A 27,936-nucleotide genomic window follows, 5' to 3' on the forward strand; every position below is an offset into this window, starting at 1 on the left:
TCTCCCCTTCCTTGTTATTTTCTGGGGTTTCTTTGTTTTTGATCGTAGCCATCTTAATGGATGTGATGTGATATCTCATTGTGAACTTAATATGCAGTTCCCTTAACAGTGATATTGAGCAACTTTTTATGTGCTGATTCGCCCAGTTTCCTACCTTTGCATGTAGATACCCATTTTTCCCATCACTGTTTGGGAAAACACTGTCCTTTCCACATTGAATGGTCTTGGCACCCTTATAGAAAATCATGAACATGTATGCAGGGGTTTTTTTTGGGCTCTCCATTCTATTCCCTTGGTCTTTATGTCAGTACTAATTGTTTGGTTACTGTAGCTTTGTAATAAGTTTTGAATTGAGGAAATATGACATCTCTAACTTTGTTCTTCTTTCCAAGATTTGTTTTGGCTATTCAGAGTCATTTGAGATTCCATATGAGTTTTAGGATGGATTTTTCTGTTTCTATAAAAGATGCCAGTGGTGTCTTGATAATTTTACATTAAATCTGTAGATTGCTTAGGGTAGTTTTGCCATCTTAGTAGTATTGTCTTCTAGTCCATGAATAGAGGATTTCCATCTGTATCTTTAATTTCTTTGCCTCAGTCATTTTCAGTATACAAGTCTTCTGCCTCCTTAGTCTAATTTATTTCTAAGTATTTTATTAATTTTGATGTTATTGTACTGATTTGTTTTCTTCATTTACTTTTTAATTTAATTTTTTTTTTTAAGTTTTTATTCATTTGTTTGACAGAGAGACACAGCGGGAGAGGGAACACAAGGCAGGGGGAGTGGGAGAGGGAGAAGAAGGTTTCCCGCCTAGCAGTAAGCCCGATGCGGGGCTCGATCCCAGGACCCTGGGCCCAACGACTGAGCCACCCAGGCACCCCTACTCTTTTTTTTATTTTATTTTATTTTATTTTATTTATTTATTTGAGAGAGAGAGACGGAGAACGCATGAGTGGGGTGAGGGGCAGAGGGAGAAGCAGACTCCCCACTGAGCAGGAGCTGGATGCGGGGCTTGATCCTGGGACTCCGGGATCATGACCTGAGCTGAACGCAGCCGCCCAACCTACTGAGCCACCCGGGCACCCCTGTTTTCTTCATTTCCTTTTGGATCATTCATTGTCAAGGTATAGAAACCCAATTGCAGGTTGAGTTTATATCCTGCAACTTTGTTAAATTTTTTTATTAGTTTCAACCAGTCTTATATTAGTACAGTTACACGAGCTCTGTTGTGGTTACTGTTTTTCTGGTATATCTTTTTACATACTTTTTTTTTTTTTTTTTAAGATTTTATTTATTTGAGAGAGAGAGAATGAGAGACAGAGAGCATGAGAGGGAGGGGGGTCAGAGGGAGAAGCAGACTCCCCGCCGAGCAGGGAGCCCGATGCGGGACTCGATCATGACCTGAGCCGAAGGCAGTCGCTTAACCAACTGAGTCACCCAGGCGCCCTCTTTTTACATACTTTTACATTTAGTTTGTGTCTTTGAATCTGAACTGTGTCTTTTGGAGCAGGGCTTAACAAAAGATCTATTGTGTGAATCTTTGCCATTTGATTTGAGTGTTTATTTCATTTACATTTCATGTTATTGATAAGGTAGTGCTGTTTTACTAGTTTTCTTAGTCTTTTGTCCCTTTTTCCCTCTATTCCTTATTATAGCCTTCTTTGGAGTATTTTCTTTTCTTTTTTTATTTTATTTTATTTATTTATTTATTTTAAAGATTTTATTTATTTATTTATTTGAGAGAGAGAATGAGATAGAGACAGAGAGCATGAGAGGGGGGAGGGTCAGAGGGAGAAGCAGACTCCCTGCCGAGCAGGGAGCCCGATGCGGGACTCGATCCCGGGACTCCAGGATCATGACCTGAGCCGAAGGCAGTCGCTTAACCGACTGAGCCACCCAGGCGCCCTGGAGTATTTTCTAACCTGTCATTTTAATTTTGTTGCTTGTTTTACTATATTATTTTGAGTTTCTTTCTTAATGGTTTCCCTGGGGATTTACTTAAAACCGTTTAGTTGGGAATAATAGCAGCTTAATTTAAATAGTACATAGGAATTTTGCTCCTATATAGCTCACCTTCCCTTCTCTTTTTGTAGTATTGTCATTCAGATTACATCTTTAAAGAGTATAATCCAATCAACACACTTTAAGTATTGCTTTATGCAATTGTCTGTTAAATCAGGAGAAAAAAAGTTAAAAATACAAAACATTTTTTGTGTTATGTTTAGCCATGTAGTTACCCTTACTGGTGGTTTTCATTTCTTCCTGTGGATTTTAGTTACTCTCTAAATGTTCTTTCATTTCATCTTTTAGTGTTTTTATCTAGGACAGATCTGGTTACAAATTCTTTTAGTTTCTGTTTCTTTGGAATAATCTTTAATTCTTAATTTTTGAAGTATTGTTTTGCCACATACTGAAATTTTTTTTTTTTTTAAAGATTTTATTTATTTATTTGAGAGGGAGAGAATGAGAGAGAGCACATGAGAGTGGGGAGGGTCAGAGGGAGAAGCAGACTCCCTGCCGAGCAGGGAGCCCAACGCGGGACTCGATCCAGGGACTCCAGGATCATGACCTGAGCCGAAGGCAGTCACTTAACCAACTGAGCCACCCAGGCGCCCCGCCACATACTGAAATCTTGTTGATAGTCTTTTTCTATTAGTATTTTGAATGTGTCATTTACTGCCCTCTGACCTACCTGTTTCCTGATTAGATATTGTCTGTTAATGTTACTAAAGATCACTTGTAGGTGATGACTCACTTTTCTCTTGCTACTTTCAAGATTTTCTTTTTCTTTGTGTTTTAATAGTTTGACTATGATGTGTCTAGGATCTGGTTGAGTTTATCTTTTTTGGAAGTCATTTGGTTTTTTTGATGTGTAGATTAAATTTTAAACATCAAGTTTGGGGATTTTTCTGCCATTCTTCAAATATTTTCTCTGCCCCCTTTTTAGTTGACTGTTTCTGAGACTTCCATTATGAATATGTTGGTATACTTGATGGTGTCTCTCTCAGGTCTCAGGCTCTTCATTTTTCTTCATTCTTTATTCCTTCTGGTCCTCAAACTGGATATTCTCAACTGACTTATTTTCAAGTTTACTAATTCTTTTTTGTATTAGCTCAAGTCTTCTGTTGAGCTCTTTTATTGAATTTTTTATTTCAATCATTTTACTTTTAACTACAGAATTCTTTTTTAAAAGATTTATTTATTTGAGAGAGAGAGTGTGAGAGTGGGGGAGGGACAGAGGGAGAGAGAGTCTTAAGTAGACTCCACGGGAGCCCAACATGGGGCTCCATCTCACGACCTGAGCCGAAACCAAGAGTTTGCCAGTATTCTTTCTGCTTTTGTGAAGGAGTGGATTTTCAGAGGTGTTTACTCTGCCATTCTGGAAGTGCTTCCTCCATTTTTTTTCTTTTTTTAATTAGAAGGTTACTTTTAAAAGATAGTTAACTACTTTGAAAACATCAGATGGGTGGAAATACAGAAATTTGAATCCAACAAAAGGTAGTTAAATTTAATTACTTTCAATTAATTGATACCCAAGATTTTTCCATGCTCTGGTTTATACTTAATGTAAGTCTGAACCCAGTTCACTGCTTTCTTAATTGGATGAACATTTTTATGTAGCAAATAGTGTAACCAGGGCCGATATAAGTAAAGTTTATGAAATATTAACATGAAACATGTTCATCTTTTCTAGAAACTGATACTTTAAGAACCATGGACTAGTTTCCAAGTTAATTTTCCCTTTGTTGCTTTGATCATATATTTTATTTTCAGTGATATTTTGTTCCTGCAAGCATAAATTATGACATTCATAGAAGGTTTGATTTATGATTATGAAAATTGAGATCTAGTTTTAAGCTGTGCCTTTTTATTTCACAGAATTTCTGAATTGAAAACAGAAAGTTGTTTCCTTTATATTTAGGCTATCCTTTGTAGAACCATTTAATATAATTATATAAATTATTCTTTGGGAGTAAATTAACCACTTAAAGATTAGTCATTTTGTATTTCAGCTTAGAGTGTACCACCTGTGTTATATCGTGGTCCCTAAAATAACCATTTAAGGTGAGTGCTATTACTTTGACATTTTTGTAGATAAAGGAAATGAGGCAGAAATAGGTTAAAGAGAATAAACATCTAGTGATCATCTTTCTTTTCTTTTCTAAAGATTTACTTATTTGAGAGAGAGAGAGAGCATAAGTGGGGGGAGTGACAGAGGGAGAGGGAGAAGCAGGTTCCCTACTGAGCAGACAGCCCAATGCAGGGCTTGATCCCAGAACTCTGGGATCATGACCTGAGCCAAAGGCAGACACTTAACCAACTGAGCCACCCAGGCGCTCCGTCATCTTTATTTTCTTAATAACAGGTCTTAAGGTTGTAGTGTATAGAACGATCTCTGTATCTGAATTGTTGTGACATCTAAACTGAGTATTAAAAATTTTAATTTGCATTATCAGCATTTGCCACTATTAGAAGAAATCAACCATGTTAACATGATGAAGAAAACTGGTCCAAATGTGCATTGTTAAATTAAATTTTGTTATATAATCAGGAGATTATGAATCAGAATGTCAAAATTCTCTACATATTTTGCCTCTTAAGTGGTTTGACTGTATGTTTTTAGCAGTTTTATTCAAGTAAAATAGTATAAACTGTATATGTATTTAAAGTATAGTATTTGATCAGTTTGACATATTTATACATCCATAAAACCATCACCACATTCAGTATAATGAACATACTCATTACTCCCAAGTGTCCTTGTGCCCTAGTATAATCCCTTCCACCATACCGCTGGACCCTAGGCAACTGCTGCTCTGCTGTCTGCCACCAAAGATTACTTTGTGGTTTTTAGAATTTTATATGGATGGAATCATATAGTACATACTCTCTTTTTTTGACCTAGCTTCTTTGAGCATAATTATTTTGAAACCTGTCCATATTGTTGTGTACATCAGTACTTCTATTTTATTATGTACTAGTATTCCACTTTGTATACCACAGGTGAATAAACACGTACCACGTGTGAATAAATCCATTTACCTATTAATAGGCATTTATTTTGTTTCCAATGGTTAGCTATAACAAATACAAGTCTTTGTATGGACATTTGCATTTGTTACCTGGATACTCATAGAATTGGAGTAGGTTCACATTTATAAGAAGGTGCCAAACTATTTTCCAGTGTTGTAACACTATATAATGAATGAGAGATCCATTTTTCTCTTGTCTTTGGCAGCAGTTGGTGGTGTTCTGTGTTTTGTGTCTGTCCTGATGAATATGTAGTGAAATTGTGTTACGGTTTTAGTTTGCACAGGCCTAATGTCTAATGATGTTGAGCATCTTTTTGCGTGGTTATTTGCAATATGCGTATCTACTTTGATGAAGTATCTCTTTAAATCTTTTGTTTGTCTTTAAATTAGGTTGTTTTGTTTTCTTAATACTGAGTTCTGAGAGTTCTTTATATATTCTGGATACAATTCCTTTATCTGATATATGCTCCCACTCTCCGGTTAGTCTTTTCATTCTCTTAACAGTGTCTTTTGAAAAGCAGATGTTTTAATTTTGGTGAATTAGAAAATATCAATTTATTCTTTTAAAAGTTATGCTTATGGTGGTTTTTCTAAAAAATATTTGCCCAAGGGCACCTGGGTGGCTCAGTCGTTAAGTGTCTGCCTTCGGCTCAGGTCATGATGCCAGGGTCCTGGGATCGAGCCCTGCATCGGGCTCCCTGCTCAGTGGGAAGCCTGCTTCTCCCTCTCCCACTCCCCCTGCTTGTGTTCCCTCTCTCGCTGTGTCTCTCTCTGTCAAATAAATAAATAAAATCTTAAAGAAAAAAAAGAAATATTTGCCCAACCTAGGGTCACCAAGGATTTCTTCTGTGCTTTCTTTAAGAATTTTTGTGTTAGGTTCTGCAGAGATCTTTGATCCATTTTGAGTTAATTTTTGCATACAGTACAAGGTATGGATTGAAGTGCATTTTTTTTTTTGCATATTTTCAGCCATCTTTTGAAATGACTAGCCTTTGTCTACGGAATTTTTGCAGGCATACCTCAGAGATACTGTGGGTTCCATTCCAGACCACCACAATAAAGTAAATACTGCAATAAAGCAAATCAAATGAATTTTTTGGTTTCCTAGTGCATATTAAAATTATGTTTACACTATGCTGTGGTCTATTAAGTGTACAGTAACGTTATTTCTAAAAAAAGAAAAAAGATATCTTGGGGTGCCTGGGTGGCTTAGTTGGTTAAGTATCTGCCTTTGGCTCAGGTCATGATCCCAAACTCCTGGGATCAAGCCCCACGTCGGGCTCCCTGCTCAGCAGGAAGTCTACTTTTCCCTCACTCTCTCTCTGCCCCTCCGTCTGCTTGTATTCTCTCTCTTTCTCTCTCATAAATAAAATATTTTTAAAAATTACATAATTAGATGTGCCTGGGTGGCTCAGTTGTTAAACATCTGCCTTCGGCTCAAGTCATGATCCCGGGGTCCTGGGTTTGAGCCCTGCATCGGGCTCCCTGCTCGGCGGGAAGCCTGCTTCTCCCTCTCCCATACCTCCTGCTTGTGTTCGCTCTCTCACTGTGTCTCTCTCTCTGTCAAATAAATAAATAAAATCTTTAAAAAAAATACATAATTAAAAAATACTTCATTGCTAAAAAATGCTGGGAGTTGTTATTACTGAGCTTTCAATGAGTTGTAATGACTGCTCACAGATCATTACAACAAATATAATAATAAAGAAAAATGTGAAATATTGAGAGAATTAACCAAATGCGACACAGAGACATGAAGTGAGCAAATGCTGTTAGAAGAGTGGTACCATAAACTTGCTGGATGCAAGATTGCCACAAACCTTCAATTTGTTAAAAACTCAGTATCTGCCAAGCACAATAAATGATGTGTGCCTGTATATCTTTGTCAAAATTTAGTTGTTCATATATGTGTGGGTCTTATTCTGTATTCTATTTTGTTTCATTCCTCTGTCTTTTTATCTTGATCCCAGTACAGTGTCTTGGTTTCTGTAGCTTATAATGAGTCTTAAAATCAGTAGATTTAGTTTCCCATTTTGTGTTTCTTTTCAAAGTTGTTTTCACCTTTTTTTAAAAAGATTTATTTATCTTGGGGAGTGTGCGTGTGTGCTCTCAGGGGGAGGGGCAGAAATAGAGTGAGAGAGAGAATCTCAAGCAGTTTCCTCACTGAGTGTGGAAACTGATGCTGGGCTTGATCTCACGACCCCTGAGATCATGACCTGAGCCGGAACCAAGAATCAGACACTTAACTGACTGAGCCACTCAGGTGCCTCTCAACTATTTTCAATTCAGATCTTTTCATTTTCTATTCAAGTCTCTCATTTTCATATAAATTTTAGAATTGGTTTGTCAGTTTCTACAAGCAAGCCTGCTGTGATTTTTATTCAGATTGCCTTGAATCTATAGATCATCTAACCTGTGAACACAGCATATCTCTTCACTATTTTCTTCTTTAATTTCTCTCAGCAGTGTTTTGAAGTTTTCAGTTTCAGTGCTATGATAAATAATATTGTTTTTAAATTACAACTTTTGGTTGTTGCTAGTTTGTGGAAATATAATTAATTTTTACATATTGATCTTACATTTTGCTTTGCTATAAACTCACTTATTAGTTCTAGCAGCTTTTTTTGTAGATTTCTTCAGATTCTCTATGTAGAAGGTTATGTCATCTGCAAATATTGATAGTTTTCTTTCTTCCCTTCTAATCTCAGTGACTTGTATTTCATTTTTTTGCCTTATTGGTCTGACTCACACCTCCAGTACAATTCCGAATAGCAGTGGTGAGAGCTGATAGATATCCTTGTTTTTGTTTTTAAATTTTAAAAAATATTTTATTTATTTGAGAGAGTTGGGGGATGGGAGAGAATGTAGGAGCACGGGGAGGGGCAGAGGGAGAGAGAGAAGCAGACTGCCTGCCAAGTAGGTAGCACATGAGGGGCATGATCCCAGGACCCTGAGATCACGACCTAAGCTGAAGGCCACCACTTAACTGACTGAGCCACCCAGGCACCCCAGATATCCTTGTTTTGTTCCTGATTTTAGCCATAAAACATTCCATTTTTCAGTGTTAAGTATGATGTTAACTGTGTTTTCCACAGATGTCCTTTATCAGGTCGAGGAAGATTTGTTTGTCCTTCCTTTGATTCTCTACCACCCATTTCATCTTTTTTGTTACTTTCTAGCTACTGCTGAGCCATGTCATTTGTCTCTTTCTGTGACAACCTAAACTCTTTAATCTATATTTATGATGATGGAAAAATAAACTGTTTGCCATTTTGTCCTTTGAAGTTAAAAGTCAGAAAGAATGTGCTTACTTTTGCTGAACAGAAAACATTGTATTAACATTAATAGAATTCTAAATAGAAAACAATTTTATCCCACAATTTTAATTCACTAATCATTATGTGAATATGCCCAAGTGCTTTTTCTGTCTCTTAACTATATGTGTCCATAATTTTTATAGCTTGAATATCACCATATATGTTCAGCTCTTTTGACTTAATATGTACAGATTTTTAATGTGTGTAGACATAAAAGATTTATCACAATTTTAGGTCTTTCAGATTGTTTAAATTTGTACTAGTGCATTTGGTATAAAAGACAACATTTTTGTAGATCATAATTCATAATCTTTTTTTACTTATTATTATTTTTTAAAGATTTTATTTATTTTCTGACAGAGAGAGAGACAGCGAGAGAGGGAACACAAGCAGGGGGAGAGGGAGAAGCAGACTTCACGCTGAGCAGGGATCCTGAGCGGGGCTCCATCCCAGGACCCTGGGACCATGACCCGAGCTAAAGGCAGATGCTTAATGACTGAGACGCCCAGGCGCCCCCTATAATCTTTTATTTTTATTTTTTTTTTAAAGAGATGGGTTCGTTTCCACTGAAAACAGTTATGTATACACGTATATCAATTTTACTGAAACACTTCTCAGATGAAAAAGGAATGCTGTAATGGAGAATTTTGTTTGAACTTCTGTTTCTAAAACATCGTGGAAGGTTTAGCGTATTTTTTTTCACAAAGTTAGAATTTTCAAGTAATAAAATTCTCCAAAAATCAAACAGAATTATTGCTTTATGAAATGAAAGTAAATGTGGCAAGAAGTGTGAATATATTTAGTATATTAGTAACTAAATCTTGTGCCTGAAGATACCATTTTATGGAGAAGTCTCAAGAGCTGATCAGACAGTTCATTTATGCTTTAGGTCTGAAGTCTTTAAGTGTAAGTCACCCAAGAAAGTTAACTCAATACTAAAGAAACTGAGTAGTGGGAACAGTGTTGAGATTCTAAGCCAAGTATTTCAGACCTAAGATTCTAAGATGTACAAGATCAGAATAGCCCAGAATATATACTTAATTTCTTATACTTTTCATTTGGTCACTTTAAGGAATACTTATTCACTGCCCAGCATCCTATAAGGTATGGGATTGAAGGTTATGGAGGGAAATACAATGTTAATTATGTTAGAACCAGTCTCTGCCTACTTGGCATTTATGGCTTCTTATGAAGGATGCTTGCAGGAGGGCTACACAAATAAAATATTTTATGCTAGAATGTAAGTTCTATAAGAATAGGGATTTGATTTTTCCCCCCATTGATGTATGCCAAGGGCCTACATCAGTGCCTGGCACAATTTAACAAATATTTGATGAATGATTGAATGAACATATGACTGAATCTACTGGTAATCTGCTTAGAAATTATTTCTGGGGCACTTGCGTGGCACACACTGTTGGTAGAACATGCAACTTTTGATCTCAGGGCTGGGAGTTTGAGCCCCTCATTGGGCAGAGAGATTACTTTAAAAAAATAAAATACTGTTTATTTTAAAAAAAAATATTCCTAACGTTTTTTAATGGGAAGGATATTTTTCAGGTTCATGTATATAAAACTCTGTTCTTTTAAGGTTTTTTTTCCCTTCAAGAAATATTTTTTTATTAAGTTTTTATTTTAATTCCAGTTAGTTAATATACAGTGTAAATTAGTTTCAGGTGTACAAAATAGTGATTTAACAATTCCATACATCACCCAGTGCTCATCACAGCAAGTGCACTCCTTTATCCCCATCACCTATTTCGCCCATCTCCTCACGTAACTCCCCTCTGATAATCATCACTTTGTTCTCTGTAATTAAGAGTCTGTTTCTTGGTTTGTCTTTCTCTTTTTTTCCCTTTGCTCGTTTGTTTTGTTTCTTAAATTCCACATATGAGTGAAATCATATAGTATTTGTCTTTTCTCTGACTTATTTGCTTAGGATTATACTCTAGCTTCATCCATGTTGCAAATGGCAAGATTTCATTTTTTTATGGCTGAGTAATATTCCAGTATGTGTGTGTGTGTGTGTGTATGTGTGTTACCTCTTCTTCATCCATTCATCAGTCTATGGACACCTGAGCTACTTCCATAATTTGGCTAGTATAAGTAATGCTCCTATAAGCATAGGGGTGCATATATCCCTTTGATTTAGTGTTTTTCTATTCTTTGGGTAAATACCCAGTAGTGTGATTGCTGGCTTGTAGGCCAGTTGTATTTTTAACTTTTTGAGGAACCTCCATACTGTTTTCCACAGTGGCTACAACAATTTGCATTCCCACTAACAGTGTATGAGTGTTCCTTTTTCTCCACATTCTCACCAATACCTGTTGTTTCTTGTGTTGTTGATCTTAGCCACTCTGACAGATGTGTGGTGATATCTCATTGTAGTTTTGATTTGCATTTCTTTTATGGTAAGTGATGATGAGCATCTTTCATGTGTCTCTTGGCCATCTATATGTCTTCTTTGAAGAAATGTCTGTTCTCTTCAAGAATATTTTTAAAAATTTAAAGATTACTATTAATGAATTTTTTCTCAAAGTTTAGAGCATAACATCAAATAATCAAAGTTATTTAAAGCTCTTAATTAGTAGTGTGTAAACTAGTAAGGTTTTATTGTAAGTTATGGGAGGCCAACATCTTGTGACAATCCACATTTAAGAGTGTTGAATATTTAGAATAGATAGTGCATTTCTGTAGTTGATCTTAGCAATGCAGATTTATCCTTTTAAAGTTAACGTTATCTTAAATACTTTCTGCCCATTATTGTTAGTGACTTGAGGTTGAGAAGAACATTTTGGTATTAATAGCTACTTGAGGTTGTATATAAAGCTTTGTTGTGTAATTTAAAAAGGCGCCCAGGTGGCTCAGTTGGTTAAGCTTACGACTCTAGATTTCCGCTCAGATCGTGTTCTCAAGGTTGTGAGATTGAGCCCCAAGTTGGGCTGTGTGCTCTGTGGGGTGTCTGCTTGAGATTCTCTCCCTCTCTCTCTGTCCCTCCCTCCACTTGCGTGCTTGCTCACTCTCTCTCTAAAATAAATAAAAAATAAATCTTTAAAAATAAAAAATTAAAACATAAAAATCTGAAAAAAATTTTATTCATGAACATAAATATAAGGAATATGAGATTGTGAGGATAGAGGGTAGGTACATTTTGTTCTATTATAAGAACATTTGCATATGTTAATTATAATTTTCTATTGCCTTGTTATGAGTGCTCTTTGTTTGAATATTTCCTACTTAGGGTAGCCAAGTTTAGGTTTTTCTGGTCTGTAAAGAACAGTGGCTTTTAACCTTACTTATAATCTACTAAACCTGTTTAAACGTGGAACCAGTAGATGGGTTACTTTCAGGATATGTTTAGCTAAGTATGTTGTCCAAGAGTAGATTTGGGTAGTCCCTAAAAACATGTGACTCAGTTTTCTAAATAACTACATATCTGTGGAAAGGCTACTGAGTGTTGTTTGTTTATTTTTGCCAGAAATGGAAGTAATACCCAATACAGTATTTGCTTAACGTTAATAATTAATTTTCAAAATATTGAAAAGTGCTGTTTGCACTTCACTTTGTAAATAATATTCACAATAAAATTATAATATTTAAAGCATAAAGGGCAGCTGGCTGGCTCAGTCAGAAGAGTATGCGACTCTTGATCTTGGAATTGTGAGTTCGAGTCCCATGTAAAGATTACATACATAAATAAATAAACTTTAAAAAAAAATAAAGCATGATAAATAAATAAAGCTGTCCTTAGAAAGCAATTAGAGAGTTGTGTGAGATAACATAAACTAGACTATGTAGTCATAAAGGAGAAAAGTAATTAAAGAGTTTTTAAAAATGGATAGTCTTTCTTTGTTCATATAGTCTCCTTCAATGACTTTTTGGAAGTTTCTATGTAGCATGGAGGATGATCAGAAGAGCCCCCTAGAAATATTTGATATTTTGCTCAGTTGGGACTTTAAACAGTTATGTTCTCTTAGCATCTCTAAAAGAATATTTTGCTCTCGTAAGTGAATAGAAAAAGTTTGAAGTGCTCTAGGAAAAGGTGTCTCTTCTGAGAAAAGCAGACACTTATCTGCCAGCCAGATGTCATATATTAAGATGCTCATAACCTTTCAGGAGTGTGTTTTCAAGATGTATTGGAAATTCTGACTAGACTTATTTGGCTTATTATCTTATTTCTTATCACTTATGGGCAATTAGGTTGTCACTGGCATAATTGTGCCATTTGTCAAGTGGTATGTATCTTTAAGGTAGATAATTTTCAAGACTGTGGAAGAATCTCATATGAAAGTATCTGGGTGAGTTACATAGAAATTTCATTGAAACAAAAAAAGGAAAAAAGAAAAATTTCAATTAAACCATTAATCTAGGTTCAAGTGCAAATGTCAGAAGTAAATGTGCCAGTAAATGGGGAAGACTGATTTTGGCAGAATATCTTTGGTATCTTGTCATTCCTGTACCACTCTTTGACATTGGGATACCTTTGTAACATCAACCAGTGTTCTTTTTTTGGTAGCTCCCCCTACTGCTAAAACTAATTTGCTGATTCTGCTGTTATTTATGAATTTCTTAGGTCTTTGCCCACTTTCTTTATCTGGACCATTCACCCCAGGTGAAGGGAAGGCAGGGTTGGGGAGAAGAGAAATACATATATCCATTAGAAGCAAGAGTGGAACATGCACAAAGAGATGATTGTGTGTTGCTTCGTGTTTTCTTTTTTCTTTTTGGCTTTACAATAAGTCTTTGTATTAGAGAAAATCCATTTATATTTTTAATGCTTTTAATCAGTAAGTTTATAGTCTTTATAATAGTTCTATTTGAAGATTCTTTCTGTTTTTTGCTTTTTTTTTTTTTTTTTTAAGTAAGCTCCATGCCCAGTGTGGAGCTCAGTGCAGGGCTTGAACTCATGATCCTGAGATCAAGCCCTGAGCTGAGATCAAGAGTCAGATGCTTAACCCAGGTGCCTCATTGTTTCATATTTTCTATCTCTGGTGAATATTTCTTGATTGAGTAGTACCATTGTGAAATGTGTATTAGTTTTCTATTGATGTGTAATGAATAACCTCAAATTTGGCAGTTTAAAACAACACATTTATTTTCTTCCAGTTTCTGTGGGTCAGGAGGATGGATGCAGCTTGGTTGCATCTCACATAGTTGCAGTCTAGATGTTGACCAAACTTTGGGAGCCTGGGTTCTTTTCCAAGCTCATGTGATTATTGATGAATACAATCAAATGTAGGGCTGAGGTCTTTAGTTTTTCGCTGGCTGTCAGCTCCTAGAGGCCCCTTTCACAGGTCATTTCCTAACATGGCAGACCATGTCTTTAAAGCCAGCAGTAGAATTTCTTTTACTTCAGGAAGTTCCCAATTTTTTAAGGGCTTCCACCTAAGTCAGGCCCACCAAGGGTACTCTTTATTTTGATTTACTCAGTTGACTTAGGACTTTAATCACATCTGCAAAATCCTCACCCTTCACCTAATTGTGGAAGGAAAAATCTCATCAAATTTCTTAAGTCTTTGCCACACTGAAGTAGAGGGTATTGTACTGTTATCTGTTTGATTAGTTAAGGATAAGAAAAATAAAAGTTTTAAAATAACATTCACCTATTCCTTCTTTTTAACATTTTTTTTTGTTAAGTTCAGTTAGTCAACATATAGTACATCATTAGTTTAAGGTGTGTAGTGTTCAATGATTCATTAGTTATGTATAACACCCACTGCTCATCACATCATGTCTATTCCTTCTTTGATACTTTTCTTTATGTAGATCTGAGTTTTGATGTCTATTATTTTACTTCCCTCTAAAGAACTTCTTTTAAAATATCTTGCAAGGCTGGTGCACTGCCAACAAATCCTTCCCCCCATTTTTTTGTCTGAGAAACTGTTTATTTCTTTCTCTTTTGAAAGACGATTTGTAGGATATAGAATTCTAGGTCTCTAGGGTTTTTTTTCCCCTCAACATTTTAAATATTTCACTTTACTTTCTTCTTGTTTGCATGCTTAAGTAGTCCTATGTATTCTTTTTTTTTTTTTTTTTTAAAGATTTTATTTATTTATTCATGAGAGACAGAGAGAGAGAGAGAGACAGAGGCAGAGGGAGAAGCAGGCTCCCTGCTCCGCAGGGAGCCCGATGCGGGACTCGATCCCGGGACTCCAGGATCATGACCTGAGCCGAAGGCAGTCGCTTAACCAACTGAGCCACCCAGGCGCCCAGTCCTATGTATTCTTATATTTGCTCCTCAATAAGTAAGCTGTTTTTTCCTCTGACTTCTTTCAGGATTTTTAAATCTTTGATTTGTAGTTTTAAAGTGATATGCTTAGGTATAGGTAGGTTTTTTGGACATTTTTCCTTCTTGGTGTTCTTGGAGCTTTTTGGATCTGTGGTTTGATGTCTGACATTAATTTGGGGAAACTCTCAGTCATTATTGATAGTTTCAAATATATTTTCTTTTCTTCCCCTCTATTCTTTTCATATGTCTATTTTACACCTTTTTTTGTCCCACAGAGTTTAGGTGTTCTGGTTTTTTTGTTTTTGTTTTTTTTCGGTCTTTGTTCCTTTTGCTTTTCGATTTTTGACGATTCTCTTGATATATCCTCTAGCTCAGAGATTCTTCCCTCTGTTGTGCCCAATACATGTCTATCAGAAAGCATTCTTCATGTCTTACAGTGTTCTTTACCTGTAACATTTCTTTTTGGTTCTTTCTTCAGATTTCCATTTCTGTGCTCACATTGCCCATCTGTTCCTGCATGCTGTCTACAATGTCCATTAGAGCATTAGCATATTGATCACAGTTGTTTTAAATTGTGTGTGATAATTCCAACATCCCTTTCATGTCTGGTTCTGATGCTTGCTTTTTCTTTCAAATTGTGCTTTTTTGCCTTTTTTAGTATGCCGTCTAATTTTTTTTTTTTTAAGATTTTATTTTTAAGTAACCTCTATACCCAGCGTGGGACTCGAACTTACAACACTGAGATCAAGAGTCTCATGCTCTACTGACAGTCGGCCAGGCACCCCTGTAAATTTTTCTTGATAGGCAGGCATGATGTTGTGTTAAGAGGAACTGATGTAAATAGGCCTTTAGTAGTGTAGGGAGGAAAAGCGTTCTGTAATCCTCTGGTTAAGCCTCAATGTTTTAGTGAACCTATGCCTCTGGACTATGAATGTCACAGGGTTTCTCAGGTTTTTTCCCCCTTTTAGATGGGACAGGATGGCTAAAGTGGTCTGGAGTTGGTTATTTCCATTCTCCCACTGGAAGGCTAGAGTCAGCTGGAGTTGAGTATTTTCTTTGCCCCAGGTTTTGGTTAACTAATTTCTCCTAAGGGCAGGTGTTGTTAAGAAGAACAGAGTGCTGGGCGCCTGGGTGGCTCAGTCGTTAAGCGTCTGCCTTCGGCTCAGGTTATGATCCCAGGGTCCTGGGATCGAGCCCCACATCGGGCTCCCTGCTCAGCGGGAAGCCTGCTTCTCCCTCTCCCACCCCCCCCGCTTATGTTCCTGCTCTCGCTGTCTCTGTCAAATAAATAAATAAAATCTTAAAAAAAAAACCAGAGTGCTCTGGTATATTCAATAATTGTCTTGGTGTGTGTGTGTGTGTGTGTGTGTGTGTGTGTGAAATGTTCATCCCCGGCTTAAGGCTACTTTTCTCCATATTTACTGTGGGAATCTAGTTGGATTCCATATTGTGGGAGTCCTCCTATGACTGGGCCCCCTGGAGTTTTTAACTTTCAGCATTGTCCACATTGAGCCTCCTGCAATTCGCCAGTTACAGTTCAGATTTTCCTAATCGTGTACTGGCTCCCCTGGTGGTTTCTGTTTGTGAGTCTCTCCTTGAGACCCTTTGTATTGGCCTGTCTCTTCAGTCTTGGGGGCAGCGGTTTGCCCTTTGTCTTCTCTCTCTCATGAATCCAAGCAGCCTTGGTGATTTTCCAGTCTGTTCTACTTTTTACTTGTTAAAGTGGAGTGGAGACTTGCAAGCTCTTAACATGTGGAACCAGAAACCACCAATCCCTATCTTTTAATTGGTGAGTCTTACTTGGCTAGCCCCTCTTTGTCAACTGCTAAAGCTGTTTTCCTTATACAATTCTCATACTTGTGTAGCACTGACTTTTACTTATAGCTTTAATCTTTTTGACATGAACAGTCTGTGATGTCAGCTGCAGTTACTGAATACCACTGATTTGAACTGGTGTTTCTTTTTATTATTTTTTGCTTACTCATTATTCAAATTTCTTACTACTTATTTAAAAGTTCTGTATACTTGTGTTTCTAATATATTTTATTTCCTCTCTTTAATTGTCTTTAAGAGGGAAGTTTTGTGGATTTTAAACTTTGAATCCTTGAATGTCTGAAAATATCTTTAGCTTTATTCTCCCATATGAATGCTAATTTTTTTGGTATGTAATTCTGTTTTTCATATAATTTTCAGAACTTCAAAGCTACATCTTCATTGCCTTTTCCACCCTCCCCCTCCCTACCCCCCCTATTCATTGCCTTTTAACTTCAGGTATTGCTGATATCAGTGTATTATCTGTTCAGATTTTATAGGCAATGTCATTTTTTCCCTCTTAGGTTAAAAATTGAGAAGCAAAGATCTGTAGCCTTATGTTTTCTATTTTGTTTTTGTTTTCTTGAGAATAATAAGAATAATCCTATTAGAATTCATTTAAATTTGAGGATAATTAAAATAAAGAGTATTATTGTATTTAAAAAAATTGACCAAACTCCCATGTTTCCCCCAAATCTTAAGTTTAGTAAAGGTAAGGGTCCTTTAGAGGTAAATAGTGTTCCCTCCTGTTGCTGTTCTACAGTGTTTTTAAATATTTGCATCAGTGAGTAATGTCCCAACTTCCTAAGGTAGCATATTCGCCTACCCCTTTTTTGGCTATTCCCAAATTTATATATTTTGAATTGGATTATGACTTCCTGAACAATTGTGTATTTTCTTCTCAATGGAACAGTTCAAAATAAAGCTCTTCCAGGCAGTTTGAATTTTAGTTTAAATGATGAATTATATACAGTATCTTTTTTTTTATACCTACAGTTTTTATTGGTGTTTCAAAAGTTATAACTGCTTTTTACTTGTGTTAGTTGAAGATTATGTAATAACCTTGGTGTTTTAAACTGCTAAGTATCTTCAACTATTTTTTTATTTAGTGAATGTTTTTTTCAACTTAGACCGAGTGTGGACAGTAATGACCTCGCGTTTCCGATTGCCTGCTGGCAGAACCTACAATGTACGAGCATCAGAGTTGGCCCGAGACAGACAGCATACGGAGGTGGTTTGCAACATCCTTCTTCTGGATAACACTGTACAAGCTTTCAAAGTTAATGTAAGTATTTTATGTCTTTTTTCTTTTAGTAATTTCTGAGTTTAGATTATATTTTAAAACTGTAACTGTTTAATTGTAGTATAGTTTGAAAAGCCTTATTCAATGAAGAAAGTCTTTTTATTAGTATATGGGTTTTTAAGCTTCTAGTATAAGTTCTGATTTAAACTGGGTCTCAGGGGGCGCTTGGGTAGCTCAGTTGTTAGGTGTCTGCCTTTGGCTCAAGTCCATGATCCTAGGGTCCTGGGATTGAGCCCCACGTCGGGCTCCCTGCTCGACGGGAGGCCTGCTTCTCCCTCTCCCACTCCCCCTGCTTGTGTTCCTGCTCTTGCTATCTCTTTCTCTGTCAAATAAATAAAATCTTTAAAAAAAAAGGAGAGACTTAAATTAAAATAGATAAATAAAAATAAATTGGGTCTTTCAAGAAGTTGACAAATGAACAGTGCATTATGATTAGTGGAGCAGATCAGTAGTATGTGGGTGGTTTTTATAAATGTGCTTGAGGTGCTTGAAAGGAATTTGTTCTCTTAAATAATTTATACATCTTGTTTGTAATCTTTCTTGTATTGTCTGTGAATAAAACTTGCTAAACAAAGATAAAGGACAGTCCTGATCTTATCTGAGTCTTGTCTGAAATATTTATTCAACAAATATTTGTTCATCCTATTTATATCTATCTTAATTTGCTTAACATTATTGGGAGTTTCACCCTGGGTATGCTAACAGTTGTTGGTTCATTTTCATTGCTGTATAGTACTCTAGTGTATGAATACACCACAATTTACTTAATCATTTTTTTGTCTCCATTTACTTGTCCAGTTTACTATTGGTGTATATTTGGATTTTTTATACTTCGGGCTCTTGTCAGTCACATTACTGTGAACATTCCAAGACAAGGAACACACCCTTGTCGTACACCTTAAACTTACACAATGTCATGTGTCAATTTTATGTCAGTAAAGTTGGGGAAAATAAAATACTAATCTTCTTTCTTTTACCAATTTCCAAAGCTTAAAATTTTCTGTATTACCATATAACACGATTGCTAATTTATCTTTTTTTTAGTGAAACTCCAGGCCATTTCACATTGGAAAAGGGACTGTAGAGTAGTACCTTTAAGGGTATTATCTAACATACCCAACTAATGTGCTTTTCCAAAATGTTAAGCTTTAATTTTTTTTTGTATTCTGTCATCTGTTAATAGATAGGTAGTATAGGTTATCAACAAGGGATAATACTCAGTGAAGAGAATTCTTCATAAAAATTTTTAGTTAATGGAAACTCATGTTTTAGGAATTGATACAAGAAAATAAGCCCCTTTCCTGTTTTTGACTCATTAAAATTCTTTTTGGGGGGGGTTAAATAATAATTCTTAATATTAATTATTATTTACTTTTCATTTTAACTTACAGTTTTGTATTTTTCTAAAAATATTGCAGACGGATTTGCTGTGGTTCCCATCTAGCAAGATATTTTCTGTTGGGCACTTTAGTTAATAATGGAATGTTGTATTTTTCAATATAGTAAGCAGTGTACGAATTGCTCTTTTAGAGAGACATATTTAATATATTTATGGGTTTTTATTTATTATATATATGTAAATATCAGTTCTAATACAATTGAGTGCATCACTACTAGAATGATAAATATTATATGATACTAGAAACTTTCTCTACCATTACTACAGGTCATCAACAAACTTAAGAGGAACAATATGAGAAATTGACTGTTGGATAAGTAGTATATTTATTCCTCTCGGTATTTGGACCCAAGTCATTCAGAATGTCCGAGTTGCTTTGTACTTTTGTGTAGATGCTGCATATTTTAATCTATGCATATGGCTCTCTGGTTATGCCGTTTACAATCTGTACAGCATTATGTAATCTAGCCTGCACATTAAGAGGGCAGTTTGAATCTCTGGTATTCTCTGTGTCCACTAAGTACCATTAAGTCTCAGAAGTACCCACTGTGGGCAGCTGCTAGTTTCACCAGCATCTCTCTATTCACTGGGAAGGAGAACTGCTCAGTTTCCTCTGGAGATTACCATGCAGTGATTTGTAACATCTTAGCTTTGGAATCATTCCCTTCCCTGAAAGATTTCTGTACCAGAAATGACATGTTTATTGTTGCCAAAGTCTGCTTTTTTTTCCATCTGGTATTCATCTCATCAAAACCTTTTCTATATATTTTCCTGGGAGAAAGTGATGTAATAAAGGAGTTGATGCAACCTCATTAGTTCCTTTTTTTCTTTCTCTGTTGTAGACACAGGATTGAGATAAGCTTATTAGCATTGCTTCAGTTTGAAGTTCCAGTTTCACTGTGGTTTTGGCACAACCATTTATTTTACTATAGCCAGCCTATGGAGTGTGTTTTTTCTCTCATGTCTTTGAGTTCATTGTCAATCACTAAAAACATGTTTCCATTAAATACCTCAGCTAGAAGACTCAAAGGCTGGAGGCTAGAATCATTTGAAGGTTTATTCACTCATATGACTATTACCTGAGACCTTAGCTGAGGCTTAAACACCTATATGATCTGTCTATGTGCCCTGGGCTTCTTCACAGCACAATGGCTGTATTCCAAAGGTGAGCATCCATAGAGAGAGTGGGAGCCAGGCTGTAGCCATATTGCCTTTTGTGATCTGGCTGTGGAAGTCACATAATATCACTTCCACCACATTCAGTTTGTCAGTGCTATCACAAGGTCACACTCAGGATCAATGGAAGGGAAATTTATTCAGCACACATTATTCAGTGTACAGTTCCTTTTTTTTTTTTTTTTTTTGAGATTTTATTTATTTGACAGAGCGAGAGAGCACAAGCAGGGAGCAGCAGAGGGAGAGGGAGAAGCAGGCTCTCCACTGAGCAGGGAGCCCGATACGGGACTCAGTCCCAGGACCCTGGGATCATGACCTAAGCCGAAGGTAGACGCTTAACCATCTTAGCCACCCAGGGGCCCCTCAGTGTACAATTTTAAGGTGCTTCATAGATAATGCTGTTCAGAGACAGGGAACAAAGCTTATGCATTGAGGAATTTCTTTTCTTTCTTTTTTTTTGGCTTTTATTTTTGTCCACATTGAATTTTCCCTCAGTTTACTTTCTTAATTTTTAAAAAATTTTTATGTTAGATAGACTCCATGCCTAACATGGGGCTTGAACTCAAGACCCTGAGATCGAGTCACACGCTCTACTAATTGAACTTGCCGGGGGCTCCTCCCTCAGTTTACTCTTTGGAAATAAAATTATCTTAAAAGTACTAAAGCTGTTCTCTAAAGTGTTTTCTTTGTTATCTATTTTTATGTACTTAAGAAAAACTGATAATTTTTTAATGATACCAGTACCTCAGTTGTTAACAAAAGATACCATAAATCATAGATTTTGTTTTCTCTTGAAATAAGGTGAAATTCGGGCGCCTGGGTGGCTCAGTTGGTTAAGCAACTGCCTTCGGCTCAGGTCATGATCCTGGAGTCCCGGGATCGAGTCCCGCATCGGGCTCCCTGCTCGGCAGGGAGTCTGCTCCTCCCTCTGACCCTCCCCCCTCTCATGCTCTCTCTCACTCACTCTCTCTCCAATAAATAAATAAAATCTTTAAAAAAAAATTAAAAAAAAAAAAAAAGAAAGAAGGTGAAATTCAATTAATACATATTTTAGTTGTGTGATAATTTGGGTTGATGAATATTTAATTGGCTGAACCTTATACTTTTTTTGTCTGTTAAATAATATGTTAACATTTATTATTATTATTTAGTAGTATAAACCAAGTTACAAAGGTAGGGTTAGCAGGTGGATGTGGATTGAGGTGGGAAACTAAGAGTATAAGGATGGTGAATTTAGCTAAATGTACTTACTTGGTTTTGTTTTGTTTTGTTTTGTTTTAGGGAGAGAGCAAGCATGAGTGAGGAGGTCAGGGCAGAGGGAGAGGGAGAGAGAATTCCAAGCAGGCTTCATGCCCAGGGTGGAGCCCAAAACAGGCCTGATCTTATGACCCCGAGATCAGGGCCTGAGCCCAAATCAAGAGTCCGACGCCCAACTGACTGAGCCACCCAGGTGCCCTGAGAGAGAATCTTAAGGAGGCTCCACGCCCAGCCCAGGATCTTATGACCCTGAGATCATGACCTGAGTTGAAATCAAGAGTCAGACGCCCAACCGACTGAGCCACCCAGGCGCCATTACTTATTTGTAATCACTCTATAGTCATATATTTGTAAAGGAGGATAGAATTTTAGGGATATTTTTCCCCCTGATTATTGTTCCATTGACTTTACATATTGTATATGTGAGAAAATAAGTTTAGAGTCATTAGGTTACTTACCAAGGCAATTGCAGAGCCAGGAGAATGTGTGTGTGTGTGTGTGTGTGTGTGAGAGAGAGAGAGAGAGAGAGAAGGTCTGTTAGCACTTCTTGTCAACATTTTAACTATTATTATTTTCCAGCCCTACTTAAATTTGATATGTTAGTTCCTTTAAAAATACTGTCACTTACATGTCACTCAAATTCCCTCAGAAGTGTTTTATTTTACATATATTGGTTTATTCATGTATACAATTTAAGATTTTCTTAAAGATTGGGGCGCCTGGGTGGCTCAGTCATTAAGCGTCTGCCTTCAGCTCAGGTCGTGACCGCAGGGTCCTGGGATTGAGCCCCGTGTCGGGCTCCCTGCTCTGTGGGAAGCCTGCTTCTCCCTTCCCCACTCCCCCTGCTTGTGTTCCCTCTCTCACTGTGTCTCTCCCTGTCAAATAAATAAAATCTTTAAAAACAAAAAAAGATTTTTTATAATTTTTTTTTTTTTTTAAGATTTTATGTATTTATTTGACAGAGACACAGCGAGAGCAGGAACACAAGCAAGGGGAGTGGGAGAGGGAGAAGCAGGCTTCCCGTGGAGCAGGGAGCCTGATGCGGGGCTCGATCCCAGGACCCTGGGATCACGACCTGAGCCGAAGGCAGATGCTTAATGACTGAGCCACCCAGCCGCCCCCCAAAAAAGACTTTTTAAAGATTTATTTATTTTAGAGAGAGAGAGCGCACAAGCAAGGAGGGGTAGAGGGAGAGGGAGAGAGAATATCAAACAGACTCCATGCTGAGCCTGACTCAGGGCTCAATCTCACGACTGACCCTGAGATCACGACCCAGATCGAAACCAAGAGTTGGAGGCTTAACCAACTGTCCCACACAGGCACCCCAAGATTTTTTTAAAATTTATTTATTTTAGAGGAAGAAAGAGGGAGTGAGTGGGGGGAGGGGCAAAGGAAGAGACTCTTTCAACTGACTCCCTGCTGAGCACAGAGCCCAATGCAGGGCTTGATCCTCTGACCCAGGAGATCATGACCTCAGCCAAAACTAAGGGTTGGGCACTCAACTAACTGAGCCACCCAGGTGCCCCTCATGTATATAATTTAAAACACCAAATAGATTTTAAAATGTTTATAACAAAACCTAGCAGATTCCTGCCTTAGAAAAAACCGCATTCAACACATTTAGTTTTTCTCTCATATTTAGTACTATGGTTGTAAGAAACATGCTTATATTATTTCTGTTTTTTTCTGCCTTTTTTGTTCATATTCTGTATTGACTTTGAAGGATGAGACTTTAGATCTCTTATACTTCTTTTCCCTGCTCCATACACAGATACTTCCTGTTATCTTTTCAATAAACAAAATAGTTATGTAATAATATTTGGTTAGTTCAGTATTTCTTTTCCCTGGAGAGAAAACTTCCTATCATCTACCTGGAGTTTATGGAGCCTTGCTGGGTCTTCATAGAACTGAATGAGAGAAAGGGACTGGAGAGCTCTCAACTCTTGAGTATGTAGACTTACACTTAATGTAGATTTCCCTGTTTTCAGCTCAGTAAAAATGAGCTGAAATTTAAATTTCTGGTTTTTAGAGTGATGGGTATTTGGAAGGGGGGTGTAGAGATGGTCATGGAGGAGACGGTTACTTGTATAGACTCACTTTGATTACTGTCTTTACTGTTACTTTAGTGTGTCTTGAGCAAACATTTGTGTCCAGTCTTCCTTGTTTAACCTTGACATCTCTAAGATTGATTTTCAACAATGTCTACCCTGAAGGAGAATTTACTATTTACCAAGATTTTTTAATTAAAATCACATATTAAAATGCAACTGGTCTTCTTTAGTGCAAGAATATGTGATAATTTGCCAATTACCATAGTGTTTGAAAATTCAAACATTGTAATATATCATAGATCTTTAAGGCTTTTCTTTAAATTTTTTTCCCCAAACTATATTATATTAAGCACTAGAAAACTCTTTATTAATCAGGTTTATAATTATGCACAGTTAAGATTATCTTATTTCTTGTTTGTTTCTTTTTTCTTTAATGCTGCTATGTTTCATGAGGTATATATATAGTTCTTAGGTCTTGTATCACATTTGTCATGTATAAATTTGTTACTGATAATGACATTTACTTCTACTGAGAAATTCCTGGACAGTTATCCAGTGATGAATTTGTAAGTCTTTAGTTTGAAGACTTACTAGCTTTGTGATTATACACAAGTTAGTGTTTTAGATTCTTCATTTGTTAAAGGAGAATAATATTTGCCTTGCATAGAATGCTCAGAATAAAATATTTGTGAAGTACTTATTTATGTGACTGACTCATACATTTAGAATGGTTGATTCTTTCTTCTATTGCTTGTGATTTAATAGATTTAATCTATTCTGTAGTTACAGATTTTTCTTAGAAGAATATTATAATTAAAATTCCATAAAATAGCAATATGCTAATTGCTTTATATATATTTTCATTTGTGTACTGGGTCTATGTACTGTTTCCAACACCTAGTGTGTTTCCTGGCAATATTGATTAAAAATACATTTAAACAGAAATTGTAAAAATGCCAGTTTATTCTTAAAAAGTAAAGAAGAAAACAATTGTTAAGTTTATAGTTTTGAGAATCAGGAATTTATTATCTTGGCAGTTGTACAGTAAATTAGATAAAATTGTGGGTTGTTCATATACCCATTTAATGATAGTAATTATTGAGTACCCAGTATATATTATGGGAAAAAATAATTGTGAAAGTAGCTGTAAACCATTAAGTTTTGGGGAGATATGTTGGATTCTGTTTAGAAAGGTACGGCAGATCAGTCTTCATATGCCCTGGAACTTATATATAGGCTTTTGTTGTTGTTGTTGTTACCATGTGCATGATATATATTGTACAGTGCATAGATCTTCAGTATAAAACTCAAAGAATGTTTTCATATGTATATATCTGTGGAAGTACCACAAATTAAGTCATTGAATACTTCCCTCATCAAAACAAACAAACAAACAGATTCTTTTGTGCCCCTCTAAGTATTTCCTGCTTCTGTTGTATTTCCTTTATTAGCTTTTTTGGGTTAATCTTTTCATATCAGACATTTAGTGATTACCTTAGAAATTGCAAAATGTGTCTTTACTTAGCAAAGTCTACCTTTACTACTTCTAGCATGTTCCCCCTCAAATACAAAAACCTTAAAACAGTTTAAATCCATTTACCCACCTCCTACTTTTTTGCTATTATTATCTATTTTAACATCCTCCTCATATGTTATAAACCCTGTAAGACATTGGTTTTATTGCTTTAAACAATCAGTAGTCTGTTATATTTGTCTTTATATCTATACTCTCTGCAGTTGTTCATTTCTTATGTATCCATGCTTCCATTTAGAATCATCTTCCTTCATCCTAAAGAACTTCTTTTATTATTTTTTTAAATAAGGTCTGTTTATGACAGATTCTTTCAACTTTTATTATTCCTTATGTTCTGGGGGATATTTTTGCTGAGTATAGAATTCTGTGTTGATAGGTTTTTTTCCTTCGGTAGTTTGAAGATGCCACTTCATTGGCTTTCATATTTCTCTTGAGAAGTCATCTTTCATTTTTACTGTGTTCTACTGAAGGACAAGAGAGAGGTCCTTTCCTCCTTTGTTTTTAAGATTTTTCTCTTTCTTTGATTTTTTTTAGTCCCCTGTCTGTAATATAGGTATATATGGTTTTGTATGTGTGTGTTTATCCTGCTTGGTATTTACTGACCTCCTTGAATCTGTAGGTTGGTATCTTAGAACATTTGAAAAGTTCTCATCCTTCACTGATTCAGATATTGCCTCTGACCTATTTTCTCTTCTTTCCTTCTGTATGCCAGTTACATATATATTAGATTGTTTGACTGCATCCCACATCTAACATATGTTCTGTTTTGCTTATAATTTTTTTCTGTCCTTTGAATAGCTATTAATCTGTCTTTGCATGTGCGAATTCTGTGGGGTTTTTTCCCTGTGCTTATTCTGCTACTAAACCTATTCAGGGAGTTCCTCTATTTCACATATTTTGCAGTTCTAGAATATCTGTGTGATCATTTTCAGACTCTAATTCTCTAGTGATGAAATATATCCTATTTTAATCTATTCTCTATATTCTGACTGTGTTGTCTTTAATATGTAGTCATAGTTATTTTAAAGCTCTTATATAAGACCAATATGTAGATCACTCCTATGTCTGTTTTTGTTGACTGTTTTGTTTCTTGATTATCAAACACTTTTCCTGCTTCACATATCTACTAATTTTGCATTGTATGATGGATATTGTGAGTGTAATGTGGAGTAGTGGACAGCAGACTGGCCCATGGGCCAAATCCAGCCTGGTGGCTATTGTGTGGCCCATGAGCTAAGAATGGTTTTTACTTTTTTAAAGGTTTGATTTTGTTTTAAGAGAATGTGCAGTGGAGACTGTGACCCTCAAAATGTAAAAATATTTACTTTCTGGCTCTTTACTGCAAAGGTTTGCTGACCCCTGTTATAGAAGCTCTGGATTGTTATCTTCCTCTAAGTAAAATTGCATTTTATTCTGGCAGGCAGTTAAATTGCCAGTGGGTCACTTTGATTCTCTGAAGTTTAGTTTTAGGCTTTGTTAAGGTAAGTCTGTTTCAACTGTGTTTTTATTTTTAGGGCTTGGATTATCTAGGGTCTCACCTAAACACCTGTGGTATTCATCAAGGTCTCTCTCCTCTGACTAGTTTGTACTTCCTTTATTCAAAACTGTGCAAGCTCTGAAATCTTTGTTTAGCTAAGAGCCTTCCAGTAGCTGTTCTCTTCTAGGCTTCTAGGAGTCTAACCCTGTGCATGCACAGCCTAGGAGGCAGATGACAACTGGAGGGGATTTTTTTTTTTTTTTTAAGTTTCATTTATTTATTTGAGAGAGTGGGAGAGAGAAACTAAGCAGACTCCATGCTCTGTGGAGAGCCCAACATGGGGCTCCATCTCACAACCCTGAGATCACGTCCTGAGCTGAAACCAAGTCTGACACTTAACTGACTGTGCCACCCAGGTGCCCCCCAGATGGGAATTTTCATATAGATTTTTGTAACTGTTTTTTTTTTTCCCGGCTCTTTCCTCTCTAATAATCTGCCCCCCAATCCAGCTACCGTAGCAGTCTCAAGCAGTAATTGTAGTCTTCTCTTCCAGCGGGACTGCTACACTGTTTGGGCTCTCTTTCTCTATACCATGATTTGGGAAATGCCCTTATGGAGAAAGCCAGTGTGAATATGGGATTTGATTTATCTGCTTCTCTTCTATCAAGGATCATAGTGCTGTGGTGGTTATTGTCTAAGGCCTGCAAATAGGCTTTTTTGTTTTTTTCATTTTTTGTATATTTGGTCCAGCTTTTATAGATGTTTATAGCAGGAGGGTATCCCAACATTAGCTACTCCGTCATGACAAGAACTGAAAATCCTGATTGTTTTAAAATGTGAAAATATATCTCATTATATAATAGTGGATTTTGATATGAAATAGTTAACATATTTGCTGGCTGTGTTCTTTGTCCAATATTCAGTTGAGCCAAATGGAAAAACTCAGATCTCAGTTAATAATGGTAAATAATAATGGTGAATGTATGCACTCTATAAAATCAAGTTAGTCTGAGATATATTGATTTGGTGACAGGGATAAAATGGCACTTGCTTTCCAAAGATGAAGCCCTAGGCATGTGGGCCATTGGGTTTGTTATTTTAGAAGATTTCAACTCAAGTCATCTGCCACATTTGAGAAGCACCTTAACCCTACTTGGTCTGGGCTCACCTATTATCAGAGAAACTTTGTTTGGCTGATCAGTTCTTCATTATTTAACTATCTTATGTTTGTAGTTTATATATCCAGCATCTTCAGATTAATTCTTAAATATTTTAGCCCACACTGTTCATCTCCATACTAACAGTATATATGGAGTACAGACCTGGTAACACACTATTTTATTATCA

General features: G+C 36.3%; 1 protein-coding gene across 5 annotated transcripts in view; it reads left to right on the plus strand.

The window, feature by feature from the left end:
* The window catches only part of PTPN4 (protein tyrosine phosphatase non-receptor type 4), a 233,599-nt gene that overhangs the window by 26,740 nt on the left and 178,923 nt on the right, over window positions 1–27,936 (plus strand). For 3 of the 5 annotated variants that reach the window (XM_035008191.1, XM_035008195.1, XM_035008193.1), the window contains exon 2: window positions 17,523–17,677. In XM_035008191.1, the coding sequence (XP_034864082.1) occupies window positions 17,540–17,677 (138 nt within the window). In that variant the 5' untranslated portion in view covers window positions 17,523–17,539. Of the gene's footprint in view, window positions 1–16,108; window positions 16,370–17,501; window positions 17,678–27,936 lie in introns of those variants that run through there. The other 2 variants (XM_035008192.1, XM_035008194.1) reach the window with 2 other exon arrangements.

Source organism: Mirounga leonina, unplaced genomic scaffold (assembly GCF_011800145.1).
Source record: "Mirounga leonina isolate KUSES-001 unplaced genomic scaffold, KU_Mleo_1.0 Mir_151, whole genome shotgun sequence".
Classification (NCBI taxonomy): domain Eukaryota; kingdom Metazoa; phylum Chordata; class Mammalia; order Carnivora; family Phocidae; genus Mirounga; species Mirounga leonina.